The sequence below is a fragment of the Gobius niger genome, assembly GCF_951799975.1.
Source record: "Gobius niger genome assembly, chromosome: 1".
In the NCBI taxonomy this organism is placed as follows: Eukaryota; Metazoa; Chordata; class Actinopteri; order Gobiiformes; family Gobiidae; genus Gobius; species Gobius niger.
The window spans coordinates 19,637,949-19,659,213 of NC_136852.1; the positions used below are offsets into that span (position 1 = coordinate 19,637,949).

The 21,265-nt window shown below is 40.8% G+C and overlaps 3 protein-coding genes across 5 annotated transcripts; 1 reads left to right on the forward strand and 2 right to left on the reverse strand.

Annotated features, from left to right (window-relative positions):
• Positions 1-1,216: 1,216 nt before the first annotated feature.
• Positions 1,217-15,391, reverse strand: LOC306979959 (RIMS-binding protein 2). Of its 2 annotated transcripts, XM_079579147.1 has the most exons (6): positions 15,289-15,391; positions 2,846-3,027; positions 2,286-2,442; positions 1,752-1,876; positions 1,593-1,664; positions 1,217-1,487 (listed from the first exon to the last, which is right to left on the reverse strand). In XM_079579147.1, exons 1-6 carry the CDS (start codon positions 15,296-15,298, stop codon positions 1,422-1,424), a joined length of 612 nt encoding a protein of 203 aa, XP_079435273.1. In that variant the 5' UTR covers positions 15,299-15,391; the 3' UTR covers positions 1,217-1,421. The 2 variants fall into 2 exon arrangements, with proteins under 2 accessions (XP_079435273.1, XP_079435272.1); XM_079579146.1 differs by lacking the exon at positions 15,289-15,391 and having other exon boundaries at positions 2,846-3,141.
• ywhag2 (3-monooxygenase/tryptophan 5-monooxygenase activation protein, gamma polypeptide 2) lies at positions 4,813-10,308 on the forward strand. Its single transcript, XM_079577584.1, has 2 exons — positions 4,813-5,073; positions 7,266-10,308. The coding sequence occupies exons 1-2, from the start codon at positions 4,987-4,989 to the stop codon at positions 7,920-7,922; spliced, it is 744 nt and encodes a 247-aa protein (XP_079433710.1). The 5' UTR covers positions 4,813-4,986; the 3' UTR covers positions 7,923-10,308.
• Positions 15,147-20,661, reverse strand: camkk1b (calcium/calmodulin-dependent protein kinase kinase 1, alpha b). Of its 2 annotated transcripts, none has more exons than XM_079579128.1 (17): positions 20,341-20,661; positions 19,460-19,760; positions 19,332-19,379; positions 19,115-19,168; positions 18,979-19,030; positions 18,775-18,902; positions 18,653-18,689; positions 18,554-18,575; positions 18,374-18,462; positions 18,103-18,302; positions 17,902-17,955; positions 17,748-17,821; positions 17,575-17,662; positions 17,373-17,501; positions 16,805-16,908; positions 15,689-15,736; positions 15,147-15,439 (listed from the first exon to the last, which is right to left on the reverse strand). In XM_079579128.1, exons 2-17 carry the CDS (start codon positions 19,694-19,696, stop codon positions 15,322-15,324), a joined length of 1,482 nt encoding a protein of 493 aa, XP_079435254.1. In that variant the 5' UTR covers positions 19,697-19,760; positions 20,341-20,661; the 3' UTR covers positions 15,147-15,321. The 2 variants fall into 2 exon arrangements, with proteins under 2 accessions (XP_079435254.1, XP_079435255.1); XM_079579129.1 differs by having other exon boundaries at positions 15,147-15,403; positions 20,341-20,657.
• Positions 20,662-21,265: the final 604 nt, after the last annotated feature.

Consider the following 21,265-nt stretch of genomic DNA (forward strand, 5'->3'; position numbering starts at 1 on the left):
TACTTTAAAGAATATTTTACTCACACACTTTTCATGAGTAACTGTTTACACTGAACACAAAGTTTCAGTGTAAACAGGAACTTTTCCCAAAGAACCACAAAGTAAGTTTACATAAATTTAACTTGTCAATAAAGCATGTCAATGAAGAAAGTATTTGGCTCAAGAGTATTGTTGCTTCAAACCAATATTTTTCTAGCAGAAGTACAGAATACTGTGTGAAGAACCACTCAAAGACATGCACCTCTATCTTTTTTTTAAACTTCTAACTACTAGTATTATATCATACACATAGTTTATCTGAATGGTAATTTGTCTATGCATTTGAATATCCTGTCTCTGTGTGTGGGTGTTAACATCTCGGTACGCTTCACATAGGCCTATGCATTTTTTCACGTTTCCTGTTTGGGCTAATATAAGATCACGCACACTTCTGGGTTTTTTCCTTTTTTGCCGCCATTCAGACACAGGTAAGAGCTCAACACATGTTATTACTCTGTATGTATATTGCAACACTGAATAGTTTGCTAATTGTTTTTGGCTGAATGAAATGATCACTGTCATGTTTGGAAGAGTATCAGAAGAAACCCTGCTTTGTAAGATGTTTTGTACAGAGAGGAACTACCAGAAGCGACAGATGTACAGTGTTGTCACCCATAAAGTAGAAAGCACTACTAAACTTCACTGCACTGTGTAGTGTTTCCTACTTTATGGATGAGTGGACTGTTGGCTGCAGTGGAGTCACAGAAGAACATGGGTGTTTGTCAAACTTTTGTGTACGTGTGTGTGTCTTGCTGATGATGAACAAAGTGTCATTTTTGAGATATGAAACCATTAAAAATCACTGACTGACTTTTTTTGCCTTAACATTTTGTGTAAAAAAAAAAACAATCATGGGGAAAATAAATAGTGTTGTGCAATGTCTCAGAGGGTTTATTTGTCCAGATGAGATGTGCCTTTGAATGCCTTTTAAGTTAACAAATGTTACGCTCATACACCCATACATATGCTTTCTTAATAGAAGAGCAAAAACATTATACCGTATTATTTCACTCCTCTTTAATATACTTTGCATCAAACAAAATTAACAATAGAGTGCAATAATTTAACTGTTTTGTATATATATATAAAAAAGAACATACTGTCCAAACTGGGCATAAGGCAAATGTGAATACACTAAGTTTATACACTCTGGTCGGAGACTAAAAGTGTACTTTTAAGGCTAATCTTCATTACATTAGTTACAAAGTAGTTTTTCCACACACACGGTTTCATGGTTTATAACCAGGTTTTAGTAGTGTCTGTGTGAATAAACAGATTTTAAATTGTGTGTGAATGTGTTCATTACCCAGTAAGCTGCTCTGTATATGGCATTCTTCTATTGCTTTATAACAATGATAAAAAAGACAAGAGACTAAAATGAGCTAATCCCATGGCAGTGGCTGCAGGTAGTTGGAGGGGACCAAACCTCTTCTCCCGTGCAGATCTCCCTGAAATTACATATCACAGTCAAAGAAAGAAAAAACATTGTGAAAACCCTTTGCTAAGTCTCTAACCAGATTTGATTCAAGCCTTCCAATATGGGGAAAACTTACATAGTAGAAGCCATCTTGATCCATTTCACCAAGCACATAAATGATATCCCCTGAGCGAAAACCTAGTTCCTCCTAAGAGAAAAAGAAACATTTGTTTGAAGAAAGTAAACTTGATTTAGGGCAAAAAATAAATAAAACAGGCTTACAAGTCCGACTTACTTCACTGTCAACGTTTGGAGAACTTTCCCAGGGGTCATAGTCGAATAAGGCCACCATTCGTCGGACCACCAAGTCTTCTGCAATGCTCATCGTGCTACTGCTTATTTCAGGAGTTAAAGTCATGCCTGTCCCAACAAAACAGAAGCTGCATGTTAAGTTTTTTTTTACATATTGCAGACCATGTAGACTAGTGGTGCACAACCTTTTCGGGGCTTTCTTTAAAGACCCAGAGATCTAACTACAGAACTTTAACGCACAAGAAATGGGGGTTTATTGGGTTATTACGATATACAAAAAATGTAAATATTTATAGAAACACATAAGCTATTTATTTTTGTTATTGGCACTACAGTAAAAAAATTTTTTTTAAAGCAATATGTGCGCAAAACCGTTATTAAAGGGAGTGGTTTGCTATTTTCTGAAAACCACCCAGTCTCTGCACGCGCCTCTGGTTTCAGAATGAGACGCATACTTTAAGTTGACCTCAGTTTGACAGTTTTTCTTGCGTGAAGCAGTGTTTCCGAGGTTTGTTACCTGCGTGGTCGACAGGAATGAACCCCTGCTGCAGGAGGAGGTGCTTCAGGTAGTCATCGTCCACTGGGACCTCAGCCACCATGTTACTGGGCACAAACCCGGACAGACCCCCAGACTCACCGCGATAGAAACCGTCTGAGTCTTGATCTCCAAAAACCTGGACATACAGCGCAGCGTGAACATAAATTAGCCGACAATTTATTTTATTTTATTTTATTTGTATGAATGCATGTATTTTTTAACTGTCAATATGGGTTCTGTCATTATAAAATTATTCAAACTATTATCAATTACTTACTGCCACAATTAAACACTGAAATATACATTATACGTGGAAGAACTCAGTAACATTCATTCAGGTACATGTACTTTACTTTTTAAGAGTACTTTATTATTCTGGTTACTTTTTCCAGTATGAGCAAATCTTTAATTAAGTTTCATGTTGACAGGAAAACAACACATATTGGATTATGTTACTAAAAAACACAGACTCTTCATGTTAAAAAATGTATTCATCCAGCTCTGACAGAAATGTCTATTGTCCTACTTTTTATCTTTACCTTGATTATCTGCCCTGGGACAAAAGGCAGCTCCTCAGCAGCGGCCTCGTAGTTTGGAGACATTGCCGCAGGGTTGTATGGGTACAGTGCCACAAACAGGCGCACAGTGGGTATAGAAACCTGGCTGGCTGTCTCAAGTTCCCATTCCCGCAGATCCTCGGGTGTAGCGACTCTCACCTCATCTGGAAATATCAAAACATCCAGCTCCAGACTGTCCATGAACATCTACGTGAGCCCACGTCTCCAATCAGACAGATGGCTGCAGAAGACAGCACAGCTCTTTAGCCTCATCCTTATTTGAGGTAACAAAGCTAAGCAGCTGATACTGTAATCCTCTTAGGAGGAAGTGGAGAGAACTAGAGCTCTGTTGTACTGTAAAGGGTATATAATGGCATGGACCCAATAATGAGCTTTTCATTTGGAAAATGAGTAAATGCAATAATCTCACTCAATGGGTTGCCCTGGGTTGTAATTAAAAGGTGCTACAAAAACAAAACAAAAAAAACTTGATGTATCAGAAAATCACAAAGTTATTTTACCATGACAGAGATATGATCATTTTCAGTTTAGATTTACTCATGACTTTCCTACTTAAGTTCCATTTAGCCTTATTTTGTTCCAGATATAGTTGTTTTTAAGACTTGCTCTGACAAATTTTGCAGAAAAGAAAAGTCACTTTTATAAATGTAATCAATCAAATCTTGTTGAAATATGTTATGGTAAAATATCGAATATCACTTTTTTTTTGTTTCTTATCATGCAGACCTAAAGCAGAGACACAAACATAGCGTTTCAGACAAAATGGTGATAGTTCAGACAAGAGTCAGCGCTTTCACCTGACTCCTCCTCTGATCACTTGACCTACTTTACTGCTCACACTCACAGCACAACACTTCCTGTGTGACCTCTGGTCAGGTCAGCGGCTGATAATCTGTCATAAAAGAGGGAGGAGTGTTGACATTGCCTTCACAAACACAGAGATCTGAGTATGTTACACCATAAAGATTCAATTCAGCGTAAATAATTAAAGATGCCAGTGTGCACAGAATATAGGCTCATCATCATATTGAGTGTATGTCACTGTAAATCTTAGGAATTTATATTTGCTTGTTTTGTTTTTGTCACTTTGCCTTCATACAAAATTTGATTTATTATTTGTTTATAACCAGAAGAGGGCGCTATTATCAAAATCATAAGCGGCTTTTTGAACAAAGTAGGTAAATCATTTCCCTGCTTCATACCTAAGTAGCCTTCCGTTTGTAGGGTGATTGTACCTTGGACATGTGCCATCTCAGCTCATTTATTGCCGCACAGAATGACTCAGTCCTTAAGATCACAGATCCTGGTGACCTTTGCTCAGGATTTAATCCTAAAAAGGAAATACTCAGATGTCACATTTCACTGCCTGCTTAAGCACATCTCCCTTTCCATTCGTAGTATGTCCAAACTTACCAAACATTGCATAGGGCAGTGCTTCCCAAAGTCGGGTCCGAGCCGCACTGTTATTTGTTTATATCAATGAAAATGCAGGATACTTAAAATGTAAGAGACCTCTTTGTGATTAATGTTGTTGGAAGCCCCCACGTGACATCTTTGTATCGAGGGGGCCATGACACGCGCGGACCTTGGAAATTAGGTCCAAGGGCTGAAATCGGCAGGAAAAACAGCAGGATTTTTTCAAAGAAGCAAAGCATTACAAGCCAACTACAATGTTAGCCACGTCTTGTAAGCTGCTACCTGTAGATGGTGTGTAGAACCATCTGGCCAGGGATACACCCCGACTATTGTTCCCTGAAAACTCCATATCCCACAAGCCCAAATGAGCGCCTGTGCTGCTCTCGTGCGCGCGTGGCCCACTGGTGCCCATGTACGGTGTGTTACATCATTGGCACCGACTCCCACCTTCCTGAGTGATGACGCAGCCGGGGAACAGTGTGTGAGGAGGGGGAGAGGAGGAGGAGGAGGAGGAGGAGGAGGAGAGAGGGTGTCCCGTCTGAGCGGTGCACAGACAGACAGCAGGGAACAGCTGCAGCGTGAGGTGCGCCTAGGATTTCACTGCATTGCGATTCAAATAACAGCCATTTCACTCCTTATACCCGAATAGAGCAAGCTCGACCAAGCGTCCAAATATCCAGGCAAACATGGTTGATCGCGAGCAGCTGGTTCAGAAAGCCAGGCTGGCGGAGCAGGCTGAGAGATATGATGACATGGCGGCTGCTATGAAATCGGTAAGTCCGTTAGAAACTTGCATATTAGGCTACTGTGAGTGACATGTATGAATGAGATCTCACTTTGAATGAGCTGCCTGGCAAAAAGCCTTAGTCATTTTACTTGGTACTTTTGTTAGATGCCTGCTTATGATGTGGTGTCTGTGTTTCTCATAGTCACATAATCCATTTGTTCAATTGCCAGGTCCATTTCCCCCTGATTTATTCCCTTCCCGACCACTCTTTGGGCGGTGCCTTGTAGTTGGCCGCGCTGTTCAATGAAGCCATATTACAGCGGAACGCGCACAGGGCCCTATACCCACTGCACGTTTCCCTTGTCGCTTATAATGAGCTCGCTCCGTTGCATTTCTCCCTCTCCCCTTTCGCAGCCCACCTCCCCTCCCTCCATTATGCCCAATTTCTGAAAGGTAACGCAAACTGCCGCTGCTGTCGGGGAGCCATGTGAGGTTGCTCTGGGGGGGGAAAAAAAGCCTCTCAACTGCTGCTACCAATGCGCCCCCCCCCCCCCCCCCCCCCCCCCCCCATCCGCCCTCACCTCCCCTTATCTCACCCTTTCTTTCTTTCTTCCTCTTCCTCCCCTCTTTGTCATGTTCCGTGCAAGATCATCAATTAACCGATCATTTTGAAATAATAGGCCTATGTAGTAACTATGTGGTGTTTTTGAGCCGTGCTGTTAATGAGCCTGTAACAAATGGCTCCACACAGAGGCTTTCCCTCAAACTAACGCAGGAGGCAGCACCATCTCTAGAATATTCTTTGTCATATTGCAGTGAGACACAATGATCAGATTTGCACGTTTCTCCTTATTCCCACTCCTTGCTCTATCTGCGCCAAAGCACAATCTATTGCCCCTGAAAGCGCATTTAGGTTAACAACAGTGTAGGCTTTGTAATGGGGCTCGACATGGATGGCCTTCCTCTAATAGCACCCTTCTTAGTCCTTATTGGCCACTGTTGGGACGTTGTTTTTTTTTTTTCCTTATCCGCCTGCGTCCCTCCCTGTGGCCTGTAAGGAAAATCTGAGAACTGGACTCACCCTTGAGTTGAAATCAGTGCAAGGCAGTAAAATGCTGTGTCATACCAAAGTAGAACTCACAGCATCTTAGTGGACGCCTTTGTAACTGAGCTCACACACTCGAGATGATATCATTACAGGCGTCAAACGGGAAGCATTTTTGTGTCTTTCCAATTGGCCCGGGGATCATTCGATATCTGGGTTTCTGGTTGCTGGAGGTGGGGTGATGCCAGTGCAGAGTTGGCATCTTTTCCCTTTAAACAATCTGCCATGTCAGTCCCGGGCTGTGTCTGCAGAGGTGTGTGCTCTCACTCTCTAATAGCAGGGAATCCCTCACCAATGCCAAGCAACATTTTGGCTTTTAAACCCTATGTCTTTATTGACTTTGAACTGACCACACTTTTCCATGTTACGGCATCCGCGTCCACATCATTGTATAGTTTGCCATACCATTTCCCTATCATTCAGGCGGTCCACTCCTTTCCAAAATCAGATCAATAGGTTTGTATGTCAATCGTGGCCCGGACGCTGAAAGGCCTACAGCTCCGAGGCTTTCGCCCTCCTCTTTATCTATCCAGTGACGTTAATAATTGGCCGCCATGTTTGTGCTCCACTCCCCAAGCAGTGAATGTCAAAACGTCAAGGAGAAACATGCTAATTGAAGACTAAAGATGCTGAGATTTGTGTTTTGTCCTTAATAATGCATTACATATTAAAGTCCTTTATCCCGAGTCCTATGTCCCGATTGCAGTATGGTCTAGTTCCTCTTCTAAATGTGCATGTGCAGATAAGAGTGATGCAGAGGTATAGTGGCTTAGGTAGGTAAAAAGGTCAGTCGGCGCTGGAGAGAAGGTCACTGGGACACGTGAACTGCTTCGGCAGTGATGGTTTTCATTTACAGTGCAGCTGGCCTCAAGTGCTCGTGGGAATATTTTAGCCATCCAGGCCTCCCCTGCTCCCTTGCATATACTTTTCACCTTACATTAGAGGTCCACCTTGCAGGAAGAGCTTGAAGGCCTCTATATTAATGTATTACCATGGAAACAAGGACCTGCTCATGCCAAATATTTCTCATCGTTTGTATCAAGGTTTTAAAATGTAAAGGCACCCAGAATAACAGCTCCCATGTCTTATGCATTTGGTGCTGGTGATTGAACCCCCTTGTCTGTGTTTTCTAGGTCACAGAGCTGAACGAGGCCCTGTCTAATGAGGAGAGGAACCTGCTGTCTGTGGCCTACAAGAACGTAGTGGGTGCACGCCGCTCATCCTGGAGGGTCATTTCCAGCATAGAGCAGAAAACCTCCACTGATGGCAATGAGAAGAAGATCGAGATGGTGCGTGCCTACAGAGAGAAGATTGAGAAGGAGCTGGAGGCTGTGTGTCAGGATGTCCTCAACCTCTTGGACAACTTCCTGATCAAGAATTGCAGCGAGACGCAACACGAGAGCAAAGTGTTTTACCTGAAGATGAAGGGCGACTACTATCGGTACCTGGCGGAGGTGGCCACAGGGGAGAAGAGGGCTACAGTGGTGGAGTCCTCAGAGAAGGCCTATAATGAGGCCCATGAGATCAGCAAAGAGCACATGCAGCCCACCCACCCCATCCGCCTGGGCCTGGCTCTCAACTACTCTGTGTTTTACTACGAAATCCAGAATGCGCCTGAGCAGGCCTGCCATCTGGCCAAGACCGCCTTTGATGACGCCATCGCTGAGCTGGACACCCTCAATGAGGACTCCTACAAAGACTCCACTCTGATCATGCAGCTGCTGCGAGACAACTTGACACTGTGGACAAGTGACCAGCAGGACGACGAGGGCGGGGAGGGCAACAATTAAAGAGAAGACACACTTCGAAACAATTTTGAAAGGCCGGTGGACTTTGGCAGTCGCTTTTGCCGATGATACTACCGCTGCAGCAGTTCTTTATTTTTCCATGAGTTAAAAGAAAAGAATCAAAAGAAAGGTGCAAGTGGAGGTGAAATCTTAGTTTAAATATATATAGAAATATATATACAGTTGAAAGGGGCCTCCGTCTTCTTGATTTTCTCTTTGACATTTGCCAAACCACTGATATGTCAGTCAATCAGCCTGAAGTGGTTGTTGTTGGATTGAAATGGCAGCCTCACACTGGCATAGGAACTGATCTTGATCTATCAAGATAAGCTGCTTAGTTAGGTTTTTGCGCGATAGAGATGCAATTGAGTCACTTAAGAGAGAAAATGCTTGAATGGGAATGCCTCACAAAATAGTTTGCATTGGTTCCAGTAGTGGTAAAGGGCCCACATGACAGACATTTTTTTCCTCCAAATTAAGGTGATGATACTTTTAATTATAATAGAAATTAGAACAAATGTATTTCCCCTTTTCTGTTTGAAGTGCATTTAGCATCTCACAGAATAGTCTTCAATTGTCACTGGAACCATATTGTTTTGGACGTGAAGATTACTCAAGGCAGAGACTTAACAATACAAAAGAAAAAAGAAAAAAAAGAAATAAAAAGCAGCATCAGAGTTTGTGGTTTACTTCTGTGTTTGTTTTCTTAAATGCACTTGCCTACTATACTGTTTCTTCAGTGTAAGATGATGACAATAATATCGATAATTCAATATTGTGCATGCTGGTGATGTATTTATATACAGTAGCTTGACTTTATTAACTTATACTGTGGGTGTTAAGTATTCATATGATTGAAAAACAGGCTTTGTCTAATGTTTATTTTTAATTTATTTTGTTTTGCTATTGTTTTGATTTGCTATACCAAAATGGTGATCGTAAAAATTGACCTGTATTGGGCGTTGCTATAGTGACATGCAATATGTGTATTTAATTTGTTAATGACTGAAAAAAGGAAGATAAAAATCCACCAGTGATCACTTAACCTTAGCTGCTGGTGTTTGTCACATTACAGTATGATTCTGGTATATTTTGTTTGAACAGTATTTAAGTATTTTTTGTCATGCTATTATCCAGTTTGAATAATGGTGACGTTTCCAGCTTCAATGTTTCTGTTTTGAATTCACCACATGGACCATATAATTTATTTTTAACAGTATACATTTTTTTGTTTTTATACCTTTAGCTGTTATTGAGTGACAAAATATCTTGAATGTGAGTCATTATGTAGCAGTTGCACAAGAATCAAAATAATAGCTATGATAATAAAAAATATAATGACAAAATTATTAACACGCCATTTCCGTGGTGGTCTAGTGTATTGTATTATCATCCAACATGTGGAAAGCCATTTCATAGATGTTTCACCTTGCTTGGCGCCTTTACTACAGTATGTGCTTTCTATTTGTGCCTGTATCTTATTTGAATAGGCCTCATTTGCAAGTCAACCTTTACCAAAAAGGAGTTGTCTGCCAGTATTTAAGTTTGCTCGCATGTCTGCAAGTAGAGTTATGTCCCCTTGTCTGTGTGTACAGCATCTATATATTACTATTCAATAATGCACAAATAGAAAGATCAAATGACTGACAAATGGGAGAGAACAAACTTGCTGCAAAGCACAGAAAGCTGCTGAAATGATTCAAATGCTGCTAATTCTATATATAGGTTTATAAGGAAGAAAATGGCAGTTCGGGGACTTTATTTTCATAATACACAGAATGGTGATTTTCATTTAGTTGTAGTGACTTAGATGACAAACCTAAAGCCTTAAGGTCAGTCACACAAAGTTGTTCATGTATGCCAACTATGCCACCACCATGAGTCAGCCTGCATGAGCTCACACAGTATGTTACAGCTGCCTCCTTTTATTTTTAACTTGGTATAAAGTTGATGTCTTGCCAGACAAATAGCATGGACCCCTTTGCCTAATTCTGTGCAGCTGCTCTCATACACAATAGTATTGCACATAGGTCGATTAGAGTCCAGCATGAGCTTTAATGTTCTCTTTGTGGCCAATGGAAGGTTCTCAGTGACAGAGACCTGTCAGAAGCCATGTCAGGACACTTTCACTCATTGCCATGAAAATGCACAATTTTACTTTTGAGGTATTTGTGTTTTTTTGAGCAATCTGTGTGTTTTTAAAGTTTTATTATTTGGATTTTAATCCCTGCTTTGTGACATGGAAAAACAAAAAGGGTTTAAGACATCCAGAATTGACAATAGCAGATTAGACCTATTTCAATAAGGACACTAGCTGAGATTTCAACTGTATTCTTTGAAAGTTTTTGGTTCCCATCTGTTGTCCATTAAAGCTATTTATTTATCTGTACTCTTTATTATCATTTCTTTATACTGTACCCATGTGAGACCATATAGCAGGATGACAACCCATCATCTGTACACTATTTGACCTCAAGTAACTTTAGGGAGTGACTGTATCCTAGGTAGACATACAATAAATAGGCCTATCAGCCGCTGTACAGACATATGCACATATCTGTGTGCTGCATCTAAACAGGGTTTTCAAGGGGCGTAGTACTCATTAACAAAAAATAGGCCATAGATCAAAGAGTATTACTTCAAAAGACTGTGGTCACGCCAAGGGAGAGACCATCCAGTGATTCTCTTGATAGACCAGATTTAGAGCACCTTTTAAGCATTTGCATAGCTGTACTTAATCACAGCTGAATAAGCCATGTGTATTTCAGCCGAGGCCCACAGTGGTAGTACCTGAACTGCTGAAGCTGTTGGATCCACCGCCCACCACACTGCAGCCTCGCACTGCAGCCTGCTGCACTGAACCTTTCATGAGATGAAATTCTGTGCTTTGAACGGTCCTGGTCACCAACCAATCACAGCCCGGCTCTCTCTCCTCTCCCACCAATCCCGCTGCTGTTGCTAGGGCTATAATAAGGATCTCAATGGTAGCCCAGCTCCTTCCTGCACTGTTCACTGGACACATTTTGCATCCTGTAAAAATGTAAGCTTAAAGCGCATAGGACAGTGGACACTGTTGGATGACAGCATCAAAAGTATCATCCAAAGGCATTTTAATGTGTTGATGCTGCTTGATGCTGCTTGACCAGTGCCACAGGTAAATATTGGCTAGATAGGCCTCTACTTTGTCACAGCACTAGTCTAGTGATGCTCATGTTCCTCCAGCAGATTTGTATTTTTAATGCAACCTTAATACTACCATACAGCAACCGCATGTTTGTTGCACCAAGGGTTACAAACATTTCCATCCAAACTGGACTACTTGATCTAACCTTCCCCAAGAGATGCAGAGGTCATATACCAAGAGCTCTGGAAAATAATGAACTAAAATCACAATAGTTTATCGGCCCAGAGAGATTAATCACTGGATCAAATATCTTGTTAGTTATTTCTATGGTTTGTGTCCCACTGCAGCATAGTAAGGGCGTTCATTTAGTCTAATCTTTGTAGTTAGGTGTATCAGGGCACACTGGGTTTAAATCATGTAAGTCATTGCCTCACTAATTACTCTGTGCTCTATACCTTCTCAAAGTCATGCTATTTGGTGCTGGTTCCTTCCGTAAAAAATAAATAAATTCAGAGGTCATCAAAAGAGTGCTCTCTCTCTTTGTTTTAGCGAATTGATTTCCTTTGTTAACTCTGCACAGAAAGCACCATTTCCCCCTCACTGGGTTTTGTGTTGTATACCCCAAGGGCATTAAGGGTAGAGTAGGTAATTTGATCATTCATTAATTTATGACGATGACAATGTTATACAAGATACACGCCTGTCAATTCAAACGGTTTATAAATAATGGATAATATTGGGAAAAGTTGGTACATTATCATATGTGCCAGTCCAAAGTCACTTCTTTCCAAAGAGCATCCGGCATAAAGCCAATCAAAACAATACAATAATATCACTATGACAAAGGAAGGATTAAAAATAGAAGCACGGATATTAAAAAAAAAAAAAATCTGCTTGCGTCAACATTTAAGAACAAGGATGACAAGCAATATTTTAAAGTTTCTGATACGTCGCCATGAAATCCACACTTTGAACATCAAAGACGATGATATCTGAGCAGCTCCAGAAATATCCAGCTATTAGACAGAGAAATAAAGATGAAGCAGAGATGGAGAGAAGAACGAGGGGACGATCTACAAATCTAAATATAGTGCTCCCTGCAGCCTGTGAGTAGACACTGAATAGACCAGAGACATCAATGTGACAGTCTCTCCACTATACGGGCCAAAGTGTGGACATTCAGAGTTCAAAATTTCATGGAAGTCTGATGACCACTTATAAAACAAATACATCACACTCATGAGAGGCAGACAATCCAGTGGGTATCATTACGACCGGCTCTTCTCTGCACAAAGACTGATGTTACACACAACTGCTGCACAATTAATAATTTACAGTAACATTTAGACTTTCTATTATTTATGACTTATACGGTGACACAATATTCTGCTAAAAGGTTTTACGGTTCTATTTTAGGCAGCGCTTGTCCCAAAACATTCTCATATACACCGTCTAATGGATGGAGCTTCTCTTTCACTTTCTTTTAAGGTACACGGCAGTCTGTTTATTGTACGTACAGAGAATTGTAGCAACAAATAACTTTCTCTTTCTCTTTAAAGGCACACTCCGTAACAATTTCGACTGTACTGTTGAAAGTAACACAAACCCTACTCCCAATGACCGACAAGACAAAAAATGCTAGTTTTACAGTGGGTAATTAAAGAATGAGCTGGGATGAGGACTAAACCAAATTGACACATGTTTGTTCCTTCATTTTTCTAAATAATTATTGGGTGAAATGTTACTTGGTGTGGCTTTAATTATAATGCACTGATTTGGCTCAGTTTACGCTGGGAGCACCTTCTATCTTTGTGCACGCATGGGGCTGGCTCTATGTGTGACTTGTGTGACCCATTGCAGCTATGTTATTGTCCCCGTATGGAAATCTATTCTCAGCATTTGACCCATTCCATTTCGCCTACTGGTCACTTTGCAGCCAAAGTTTGAAAAATGCGTTCAGATAATGAGCATAAACCCACTATATTTGTCTCATGTGTTGCTATAACTAACAGAGACCATAAGTGTGCCTGCAGGGCCGCCCTCAGGGAAGCCACACTTCTCCATATCTGTTGTGCTGTTCTGGCACGGTTGTAAAGTAACTGAGAGATGTCACCAGATTTGGCTGGATTTGAGTGTGAGAGGAGACAGTCTGGTGGCAAGATGACTTGTCACTGGTCTAGCAAACAGTTAGTGGAGCAAACAGGCAGCCAGTAATAACAATAAAAGTGTAACATCTATTTTAGGGATCTGTGCTCCAAGCCCTGACTGGCCTACAATGTGATAATAACTTGTGAGTGCTCTTATAGCCTTCAGCATCTAAGTCTTTTTGATCCAATTATAAACATTTAAAAATAAGGACACATTTAAAGCAATTATTTCTTGCCTACAGACAGAAGCATGTGCCTTTGCTTTCAGGGCACCACATGCCACCAATGCCACCCTCAGCATTCGTGTAGCTGCCTGATTTGAACAGGTGAATCATGAGCTGGGTGTGGGTAGGGAATTCCCGAAAGTGTAAAAATGGAGGCAGAAACCCTTTGTAGTCTGTGAGTAGCTTAGAGCTGCTAACCAGTGGGCAAACAGGTTAGTCATAATCACAGAGACACGAGAAAGGATAGTTTAACGGTGGGACAAACTGACGAGTGCTGGCTTTAAAGCTGGAGGCTGAGGCGGGTTTTGCTTGTGGAAAATCTGTGCTGTTTGGGTGTGGGACCAGACTGAGCAAAGCATTCTTGGGCATATATTCATCAGGCCATAGCAACAATTACTCAAAGGATTTTAGCGGAAATAAAGGTGAAGTACTGATAGTAAAAGTGTAAATGTATATGAACCAGGTTGTGCTCAGCTGCACCTCGTAAAAGAGCAGTGTACAGTGAAGTTACTCCTCTGTATGAGAGCAGCATTGTGCTGTTGCATGGCAACAGTTTCCACAGAAATCCTCCTCAGAAACACTCCTCTTTGGTCTCACAAAACTGCAATGGCATAAAACACTGTGGAATACAAATGCTCTCAACATGTATATGGGATTATGGGTAATGGCATTTGAACACATACCTGGTTTGTTCTGTCTAGAATATTTGTGTCATTCCTGTTCCAAAACGCAAAGTATTGCCAAAATACAGCATGTTATGCAATTGCTTTAACTTTTTGCATTAAGGCTGGACAAATAATCAGAATTTAATCGAAACAACAATCTCAACTTTGGTCTAACCTCAATAATTGTCTTGCTACTTTTTACTGGTCAGGTTTTTGGACAATTCTTTGACTGTTGGAGTTGTATAGATATAGATATAGGAGATATAGATAGATAGATTTTAGTGTGTTATTATACTGGAGTGGGACGTATTTCCCGAGGAAAAAGGCCTGTACAGTCTATGTTCATGAATCAGCTGAAACTATTTATTTGTAATATGAAAAATAAAAAAATAAATAAAAAAAATAAAAAATAAAAAAAATGACATGATCAATATGAGGAAAAATATGCATATAAACCCTAAAATGCAATAAGTTGTATTATTGGCAATAGAACTATGCACATTTGCTGTGGTGTGACCGGTAGCAGCTCCTTGCATTTTGCAGCATCATGCTTCCTTATTGTCAGCGCTATTACCAGCGGTTTTAATAGCAGTACCAACGCCTTGGAGAATGGGATGTCGTTCTCGTCTTTAACAGTTATAGACACAAACTTGCCCACCCCGTTAATCTTGGAATGATAACATTGACCTAATTTTAATGTAGAATGCATCTGCGAAAAGTGAGTTGTAATAGGTGTGTCAGTTTTAACCTTATGATTTCTATGGTTTTGAGTAGACTTTCAGTGACTGATCACAGCTACGAGGGTGCTGCCCTCTACTGGTACTGTTGCAAGTCAGTCTGAAATGTTCAGAGTAAATCAGATAAACGTGTCACGTACAGAGTAAATGTGCACAATTGGACTAGTGAATTATTTCCATCATCCAATTTTCAGTAGTAAGAACGATTTGATTACTTGAATGCAAGTAAAACCTGAGCATATACATGATGCCTTCCAGCTGACACTACTCAATTGAAAACTGAAATATACTAAAGTCATTGAGAAGCAAAATATATCTTTTATTGTCTTTCAGTAGGTAGCAAAATGTAAAAATAGATTTTGAAGCATATTTACATGTGACAGTACTGAAATGCTATTAATTACATTTGCTTCAAGAAACGTCCTTAATTACTGACACAAAATACAAATGTGTTCTGCTGATGCAAACTCACTGAAGCCCATTTTGTCAGGCCTGCTCTATCTCCTTATTCAGCGCTTTCTGCAAATGCTTCGTCTTCGTACAAGTCCTCCAGCTCTCCCTCCCGGCTGCCCTCGCGGCTCACTTTCCTGTGGGTGAGAGAGTCCATCACGTCGCTGAAAGCACTAAGTGAGATTGCAGATGAGAAGAGGGGGAGGAGGACAAATGTCAGGCCATGCACATCCTCCATTGTGCATCTCAACACTTCTCATTCATTGTTAGCACTTGAGAGCAGATGAGCCTGGGGAAGTCTGACCAGATAACCTCAGCATCTGCGTGTGACTCTTAGCTTAAGTAATGCTCTGATGTTAAGACCGTTTTGTTGTCACTGTTCACGGGAGGAACAAACAAGTCAATGCTCCTGAAATATTTACCTCATGGAAGACACTGACAGGAGAGAAGACCGAACTGAGGCCCAGTCGCTGCAAGAAAAAAGAAGTCTCTAAAGCACTGCGCCAATAATTCAAGCAGCTTTAGTCATTTGACATTGAGACACATTCATTCATTTACATTATCAATTTACTCTTTTGGAGTCTCATCACTTCTTGAAACCAGCATTTTCATTATTCTCTAATTATTCAGCTAATTTGAATATGTTAATGAGTACATAATGGATACATTGTGTTGCAAACAGTGGCTCTCAAACTGTGGTCATCTGAAATGTTAGACTTTTTTCAGATAATGTTTTAGACCGGCTTTACTCTACAGTTCTATTTAAGTACGTTTCAGACCCATTTATTCCTGATTTGAACTTGATTTAGTCCTTGTTCCTAAAGTGGAAGGTCCAGTCTCGTATGAAAGGTTTGAGAACCACTGTGCTATGGCACTTCAGAAGGAGATGAAACTGGTATACAGAGTATAATATGAAAATGTGCATTTACTATGCAATATAAAATCTATACATTTAGACTTGATCCTAGTGTAGACATTTCTGTCAAACGAATTGTTTTAAACTTAAAGAATACAAATTTGCTAATGAGTCTGTCTACACTTGTCACAGTTTTTGCAGACATTGTTCCTGGTGAGGGCACAGATCTCTGCTGTGCTGTGTAGACTGTAGCAGCAGCAGCAGCAGCAGCAGCAGCTCACTATTCCTTGTTTTATGTGTAATTATCAGCACCAGTGGCTCCATGCAAACATCACTAACTTGTTAATGGAAAACAAAAGCACCAAAGCCATTACTGTGGCTGTAAGTGCTCCCATTTAGCTTATCAGGGGACGACTAATGCTTGTATTTGCCTGAACAGCGCTTAATTGTACTGCTGAAACGCGAAACCATTACAGCTGATCAATACCCACCGATTTACTGATTTCCAAGTTAGAGATTGAATGACAATACCTTCATATTTAAGGGATGACAGATGCTTTTTAAGAAAGAGGCTATTTATATCCAAGCATCTGCTAGCTGCTTTGTTTTGTTGGAAGCCTAATCGCGGAGCTAGCAGTTTGACCGAGCAGAAGAGGCAGGATTTGCAGACGAGGGCACTTACGTAAGAAGACCTCCAGGGGCAGACATGGACCTCTCTGCGCGCCTGGCCTGACACTCAAAGGGATTACTGAAAGAGCGCTTCCTCAGCATGGACTTCACAAGGATCTGCAGCACACACAGAGCACAGTAATGTAGCTGCTGCACATGCTGTTGAGTGTGTAAGACATGTGCAGTTCCTCAAAAAGGCACAGCATGTTTAGCAGGTTTTTAGACCTTTATCAATTCATTCTATTCTGTTATGTAGCAACCGGATAATCAAAGGACTTTCACATTGTCTGAAGTATATTGGGCTGATTTATATTTAGATATAAGAACATAATTAACTTTCCACATTTAACACTCACCAGCAAACATTTAACACCAAGTAAATAGTCCGTCAGCAATAATAGCCACGATAAAAACAATAATGTCAATTATGTATAAATTGTGCAAGAATTTGTATATTCACATATTAAATTCAAAACCTTTTTCTAGAGATTTTCCTTTAGGCCAAAGCCTATTTAACAGTGAAAAAGCTTTACAAAGTACTGAAACCAGCCTTGGCTCGGTTTAGAGGTGTTCTGACTCACCACAGTGGAGAGGCTGGGGATGAGCTTGATACTGTTCTTGACCTCTTCCTCAGTGAGTTCCAGCGCAGTACAGTGCTCCTCCTCTAGGGGTAGTGGGTTGGTGCCGTTCTCAGTCACCCATGGGTGCACCTGTAACAAGTGTCCACACAGTGATGCTGCTGCTGCTGTGTGTCTAATAGGACACAGTTGTTTGGTTTCTTACCTTAACTTCAGGCAGAGTGATTCTTGTTTCAGGGTTTTTATCCAACATCTTTACAATAAGATCCTTTAAATCATTACTTATGGTTGGCCTATGAAGATATTATGTTTGAATAAGAAGAAAAACATCTAGTAAACATTTACTTGATTTTGAGTTTTGAAAAAAAAAATCTTTACATTTCTGGAAATACAACGGAGTCTTTCTTGATTTTTGTGTGAAGGGCAACAATGTATTCATCATAAAAAGGACACTGGAAAAAAAGGAAATGTGAAGTGCTCACAGTAAATTTACTGTATACCTATAGTTTCTTACAATGTGATGCCAGCTTACCTTTCCAAAGACAAAACAGTAAAGAGTGATGCCCATCGCCCACAAATCTGAAGCCTGGTCAAAAGACAACATCCAGCGTATGTGAATGTACATTTCAGAAACCCTAATTTACATGAATCACAATAATTTACACAAGGCTATTGCAATGACATTATGTCACACAATGAATCGCACTCTGTTCTCTATCAACAGTGCCCTCACCTTCCCACTGAAGGTCCGCTCGTGGTCGGTCATGGTTTCAGGAGCCATGAAGGCGGGGGTCCCCGCGGTGCCCGACAGAAGAGCGTCTGTGCCCTCAAACTCACGACTCACTCCGAAGTCTGCGATCTTCACGTGACCATCATCTCCCAGCAGCAGGTTTGACGGCTTTATGTCTCTGTGGATTATCTTGTGGTAATGCACTGCAAAAACAAAAGTCTTTATTACAAAGTTGTACTTGGAAATATTTGACGAAAATCCACGATACACATACGGTATTCGATCCCCAGGACCACATCTCTGAAGTGAACGCGCGCCTGCTCCTCCGTGAAAGGGTTGTCAGTCGGCACCTCCATGACAGGCCTTACACAAAAAATACCATCAATAGTGAACTTAAATGAGGAAAGAATTTTCTTTGATGATCTTGCTATAAACTTCTGATTATAAAACATACCCTTTAGTCACTAGTTCGAAGGCTTATGGTCAAATAAAAAATATTTAGTCCCATGCAGTAATTACTGTATAATAATTAAATTATTGGGAAGTCTCTCACCCATGTGAAGGCCGTCCTCATGAGGATCATCCAGCACCTAAAATTAGTACATTGGCTGGTAAGTGAAACCATTTGTCGAACTATAAAAATGGAAAAAACAAAATTGTTTGTTATTGACTTACCTCCACTAATTTAACAACATTGTTATGATCTAGTTTCTTCAAGATGGCGATCTCCTTATAAACACTATCCAGAGGTAGCACAGCTTTAGGATATGGATCCTGCAGTGAGCCTTGAGATGGAAATCGACCTAAGAGGGCCCGTTCAAATACAAATATTAGCAATGGATTAAACAAAGCAACGTCTGTCAATATCATAAAACTCACGGATAAATCCACACCGCTTCATCAGCTTCTTCTTTGACACGACTTTCATAGCCTATACATAGAGTAGGCAGCATTAGTAATGGAAAGAAGGTTTTATGATGAAGCTGAAATAAATATATTTTAAAATATAACTTACATAAAACTCCTCAGAGTCCTCATCATATGCCAGTTTCACAACTCCATATGAACCCTGGTGGAAAAGATGTTGAAAACCAGTGAATTAGTTATTTAGGGCTGGGTGATAAGACCACATTTCATTACACAGCAAGTCTGCAACTAAAGACATAATTTTTGATTTCTGATATCACACTCTTTCATCCATTCACTCAGATATAATCATAGGCTATACTGACCTTTCCAATTTCATTTTTCAGCTTGTATTGGTTGAGCTGAACGAAGTCCTACAGGAAAACAAACTATTATAAAGCTTGGGTAATTTATAGTCGCCAGTTTCTCATGTGGCTCAGAACACGCCTCTTACCTCAGCATCAGTGATGGAGACCCGCTTGGTCTCGATGGTGGGCTGACGGGCGATGCGGCGCTCCTGCAGAGACATCTTCCTGTATGAGTGGTTGAGGGGTGGGCGCTGCGTCCTGTAGCCATTTGGGGGTGTCTGGCGGTTGGCCGTGATGTTTATGGCCGCCACTAGGTCCGCCAGCTCACCAGGGCTCTCTGAATCCATGTCTGCCCCACAACCCGGGTCTGTGGCCGCACTCATGGTCCACACTCACAGGTGGAGGTCACCACAGGGAGAACGGCAAAAATGCATCATCGTAGATGTACTAAAAACACAAAGAAATAATAATGGAATATTTGAGACCATTAGTGATCACCAAATCACCAATTTAAAATATCTTTTCAGAATGGGTTTTACTGCGATCATCAGTACGTTCACAATTTCAAGCCCACAACACAACCCATGCTGTGCAGACCTACTTTAAATCAATAAGGCATTACTAAAAAAGGGGCAGGGCACAAATATGGGCTTCAACTGTATGTAGACCTACATTGGCTATAGTAATGTAGGCCTGTAGTATTAAAAACAAGTTTATTTTCTTAACTCATAGGCTACTCAGTGATGCCCTGAATACAGTACACTACCAGGAACCACAAAGCCTATTATGTAACAACTATAAGACTGAAGAATAAAATCTTGTTATGTGCCAAAGCAATACATTCCATGTATCATTGTAGTTGTAACATTGTTTAGCCTATAACTAGATAATTGTTACAGTCTATTCTTTCAGCCCAGCTTTAGTACTATACTATATACACCAAAATAAAGGTTAAAACAGGAAATCAACCGCAGCTTTTCCAGTTGGATGAGATTTTACATTTAAATTCAGTGCAGTTTTTACTTACTAGTTGATGGTGTTTGGGTGCGAGAGTAAATTTCATGTTGTGCGCGGTCCAGCTCTGTGCAGGGGACTGTTGTATCCAAGACTTTCACTGCTGAGCAGGCGGGACAGGCACTCCGCTCACCTTAGGGATTAACCAGAGCCACATTTAGCTGGGGCAACGAGCTCAGTCCCGTCAACAAAGAACATGGTGGCCTGGCTGTTTATCAACATATGGCACAACAGGTCACAAGACACTACGCCGTGGTTCCTAGTGGATCTCGTTAGATCACGGAAGCTAAGCAGGGACATGAGCATGTACCTAGATGGGAGACCGTGAGGGGATTCAAGGTAGCCTGAGTGAGTGGCGTTTGTGGTGGTCGGAGCAGGTTCCATTAGCGCAGATGTGTGCGGGCGCGCGCGCGCTTCTGTCTCTACACCAAGGGCAGCTGTGGCTATGATTTAACAACACCGTGTATAATGAAAAATTAAAGTGGAAAGAGTTTGTGAAATGCACTGTTAAAATTACCCTCTCTGTGTTGGACAGATGACCACCAGTGGGCGATGTCAGTCTTGTTCCTGAAGCTGGAACGAAAAAACGAAAAAACAAACAAACAAACAAACAAACCCTGATACCTCAAGTAGGGTGAATATAATACACTTTTTGAAAATTCAGTTTCCACTTCATTTTTGGTTTGGAATTAAATGCGAAAGTCTTTAATGTTACATTAAAAAAAAAAAAAAAAGCTTTAGATGTATATTTTACACCAGTGGAGGAAAAAAAGTCAAATGTTTAACACAGAAGTTATAATTTTGCCTCAAACACAGGTTGGTCCAATGATACATTTTTCGAGGTGCCATTGGTAAAGTGGGACACTTGTAATTGGTAAAGTGGGACACTATTAAAATGGTATTTTTTGTATTCAAAATCATTAATATTATTGTAGCAA

Coding starts and splice junctions, on each gene's coding strand:
- LOC306979959 (XM_079579146.1), bottom strand. CDS start 3,070: ATGTTCATGGACAGTCTGGAGCTGGATGTTTTGATATTTCCAGATGAG. Junction 1,665..1,751: donor CTCCAAACGTTGACAGTGAA/GTAAGTCGGACT, acceptor TTTTTCTCTTAG/GAGGAACTAGGTTTTCGCTC. Junction 1,488..1,592: donor ATCAAGATGGCTTCTACTAT/GTAAGTTTTCCC, acceptor ATGTAATTTCAG/GGAGATCTGCACGGGAGAAG.
- ywhag2 (XM_079577584.1), top strand. CDS start 4,987: ATGGTTGATCGCGAGCAGCTGGTTCAGAAAGCCAGGCTGGCGGAGCAG. Junction 5,074..7,265: donor TGGCGGCTGCTATGAAATCG/GTAAGTCCGTTA, acceptor TGTGTTTTCTAG/GTCACAGAGCTGAACGAGGC.
- camkk1b (XM_079579128.1), bottom strand. CDS start 19,696: ATGAGTGCGGCCACAGACCCGGGTTGTGGGGCAGACATGGATTCAGAG. Junction 18,690..18,774: donor ATGTTGTTAAATTAGTGGAG/GTAAGTCAATAA, acceptor TACTAATTTTAG/GTGCTGGATGATCCTCATGA. Junction 18,303..18,373: donor GGTCCTGGGGATCGAATACC/GTATGTGTATCG, acceptor TTGTTTTTGCAG/TGCATTACCACAAGATAATC.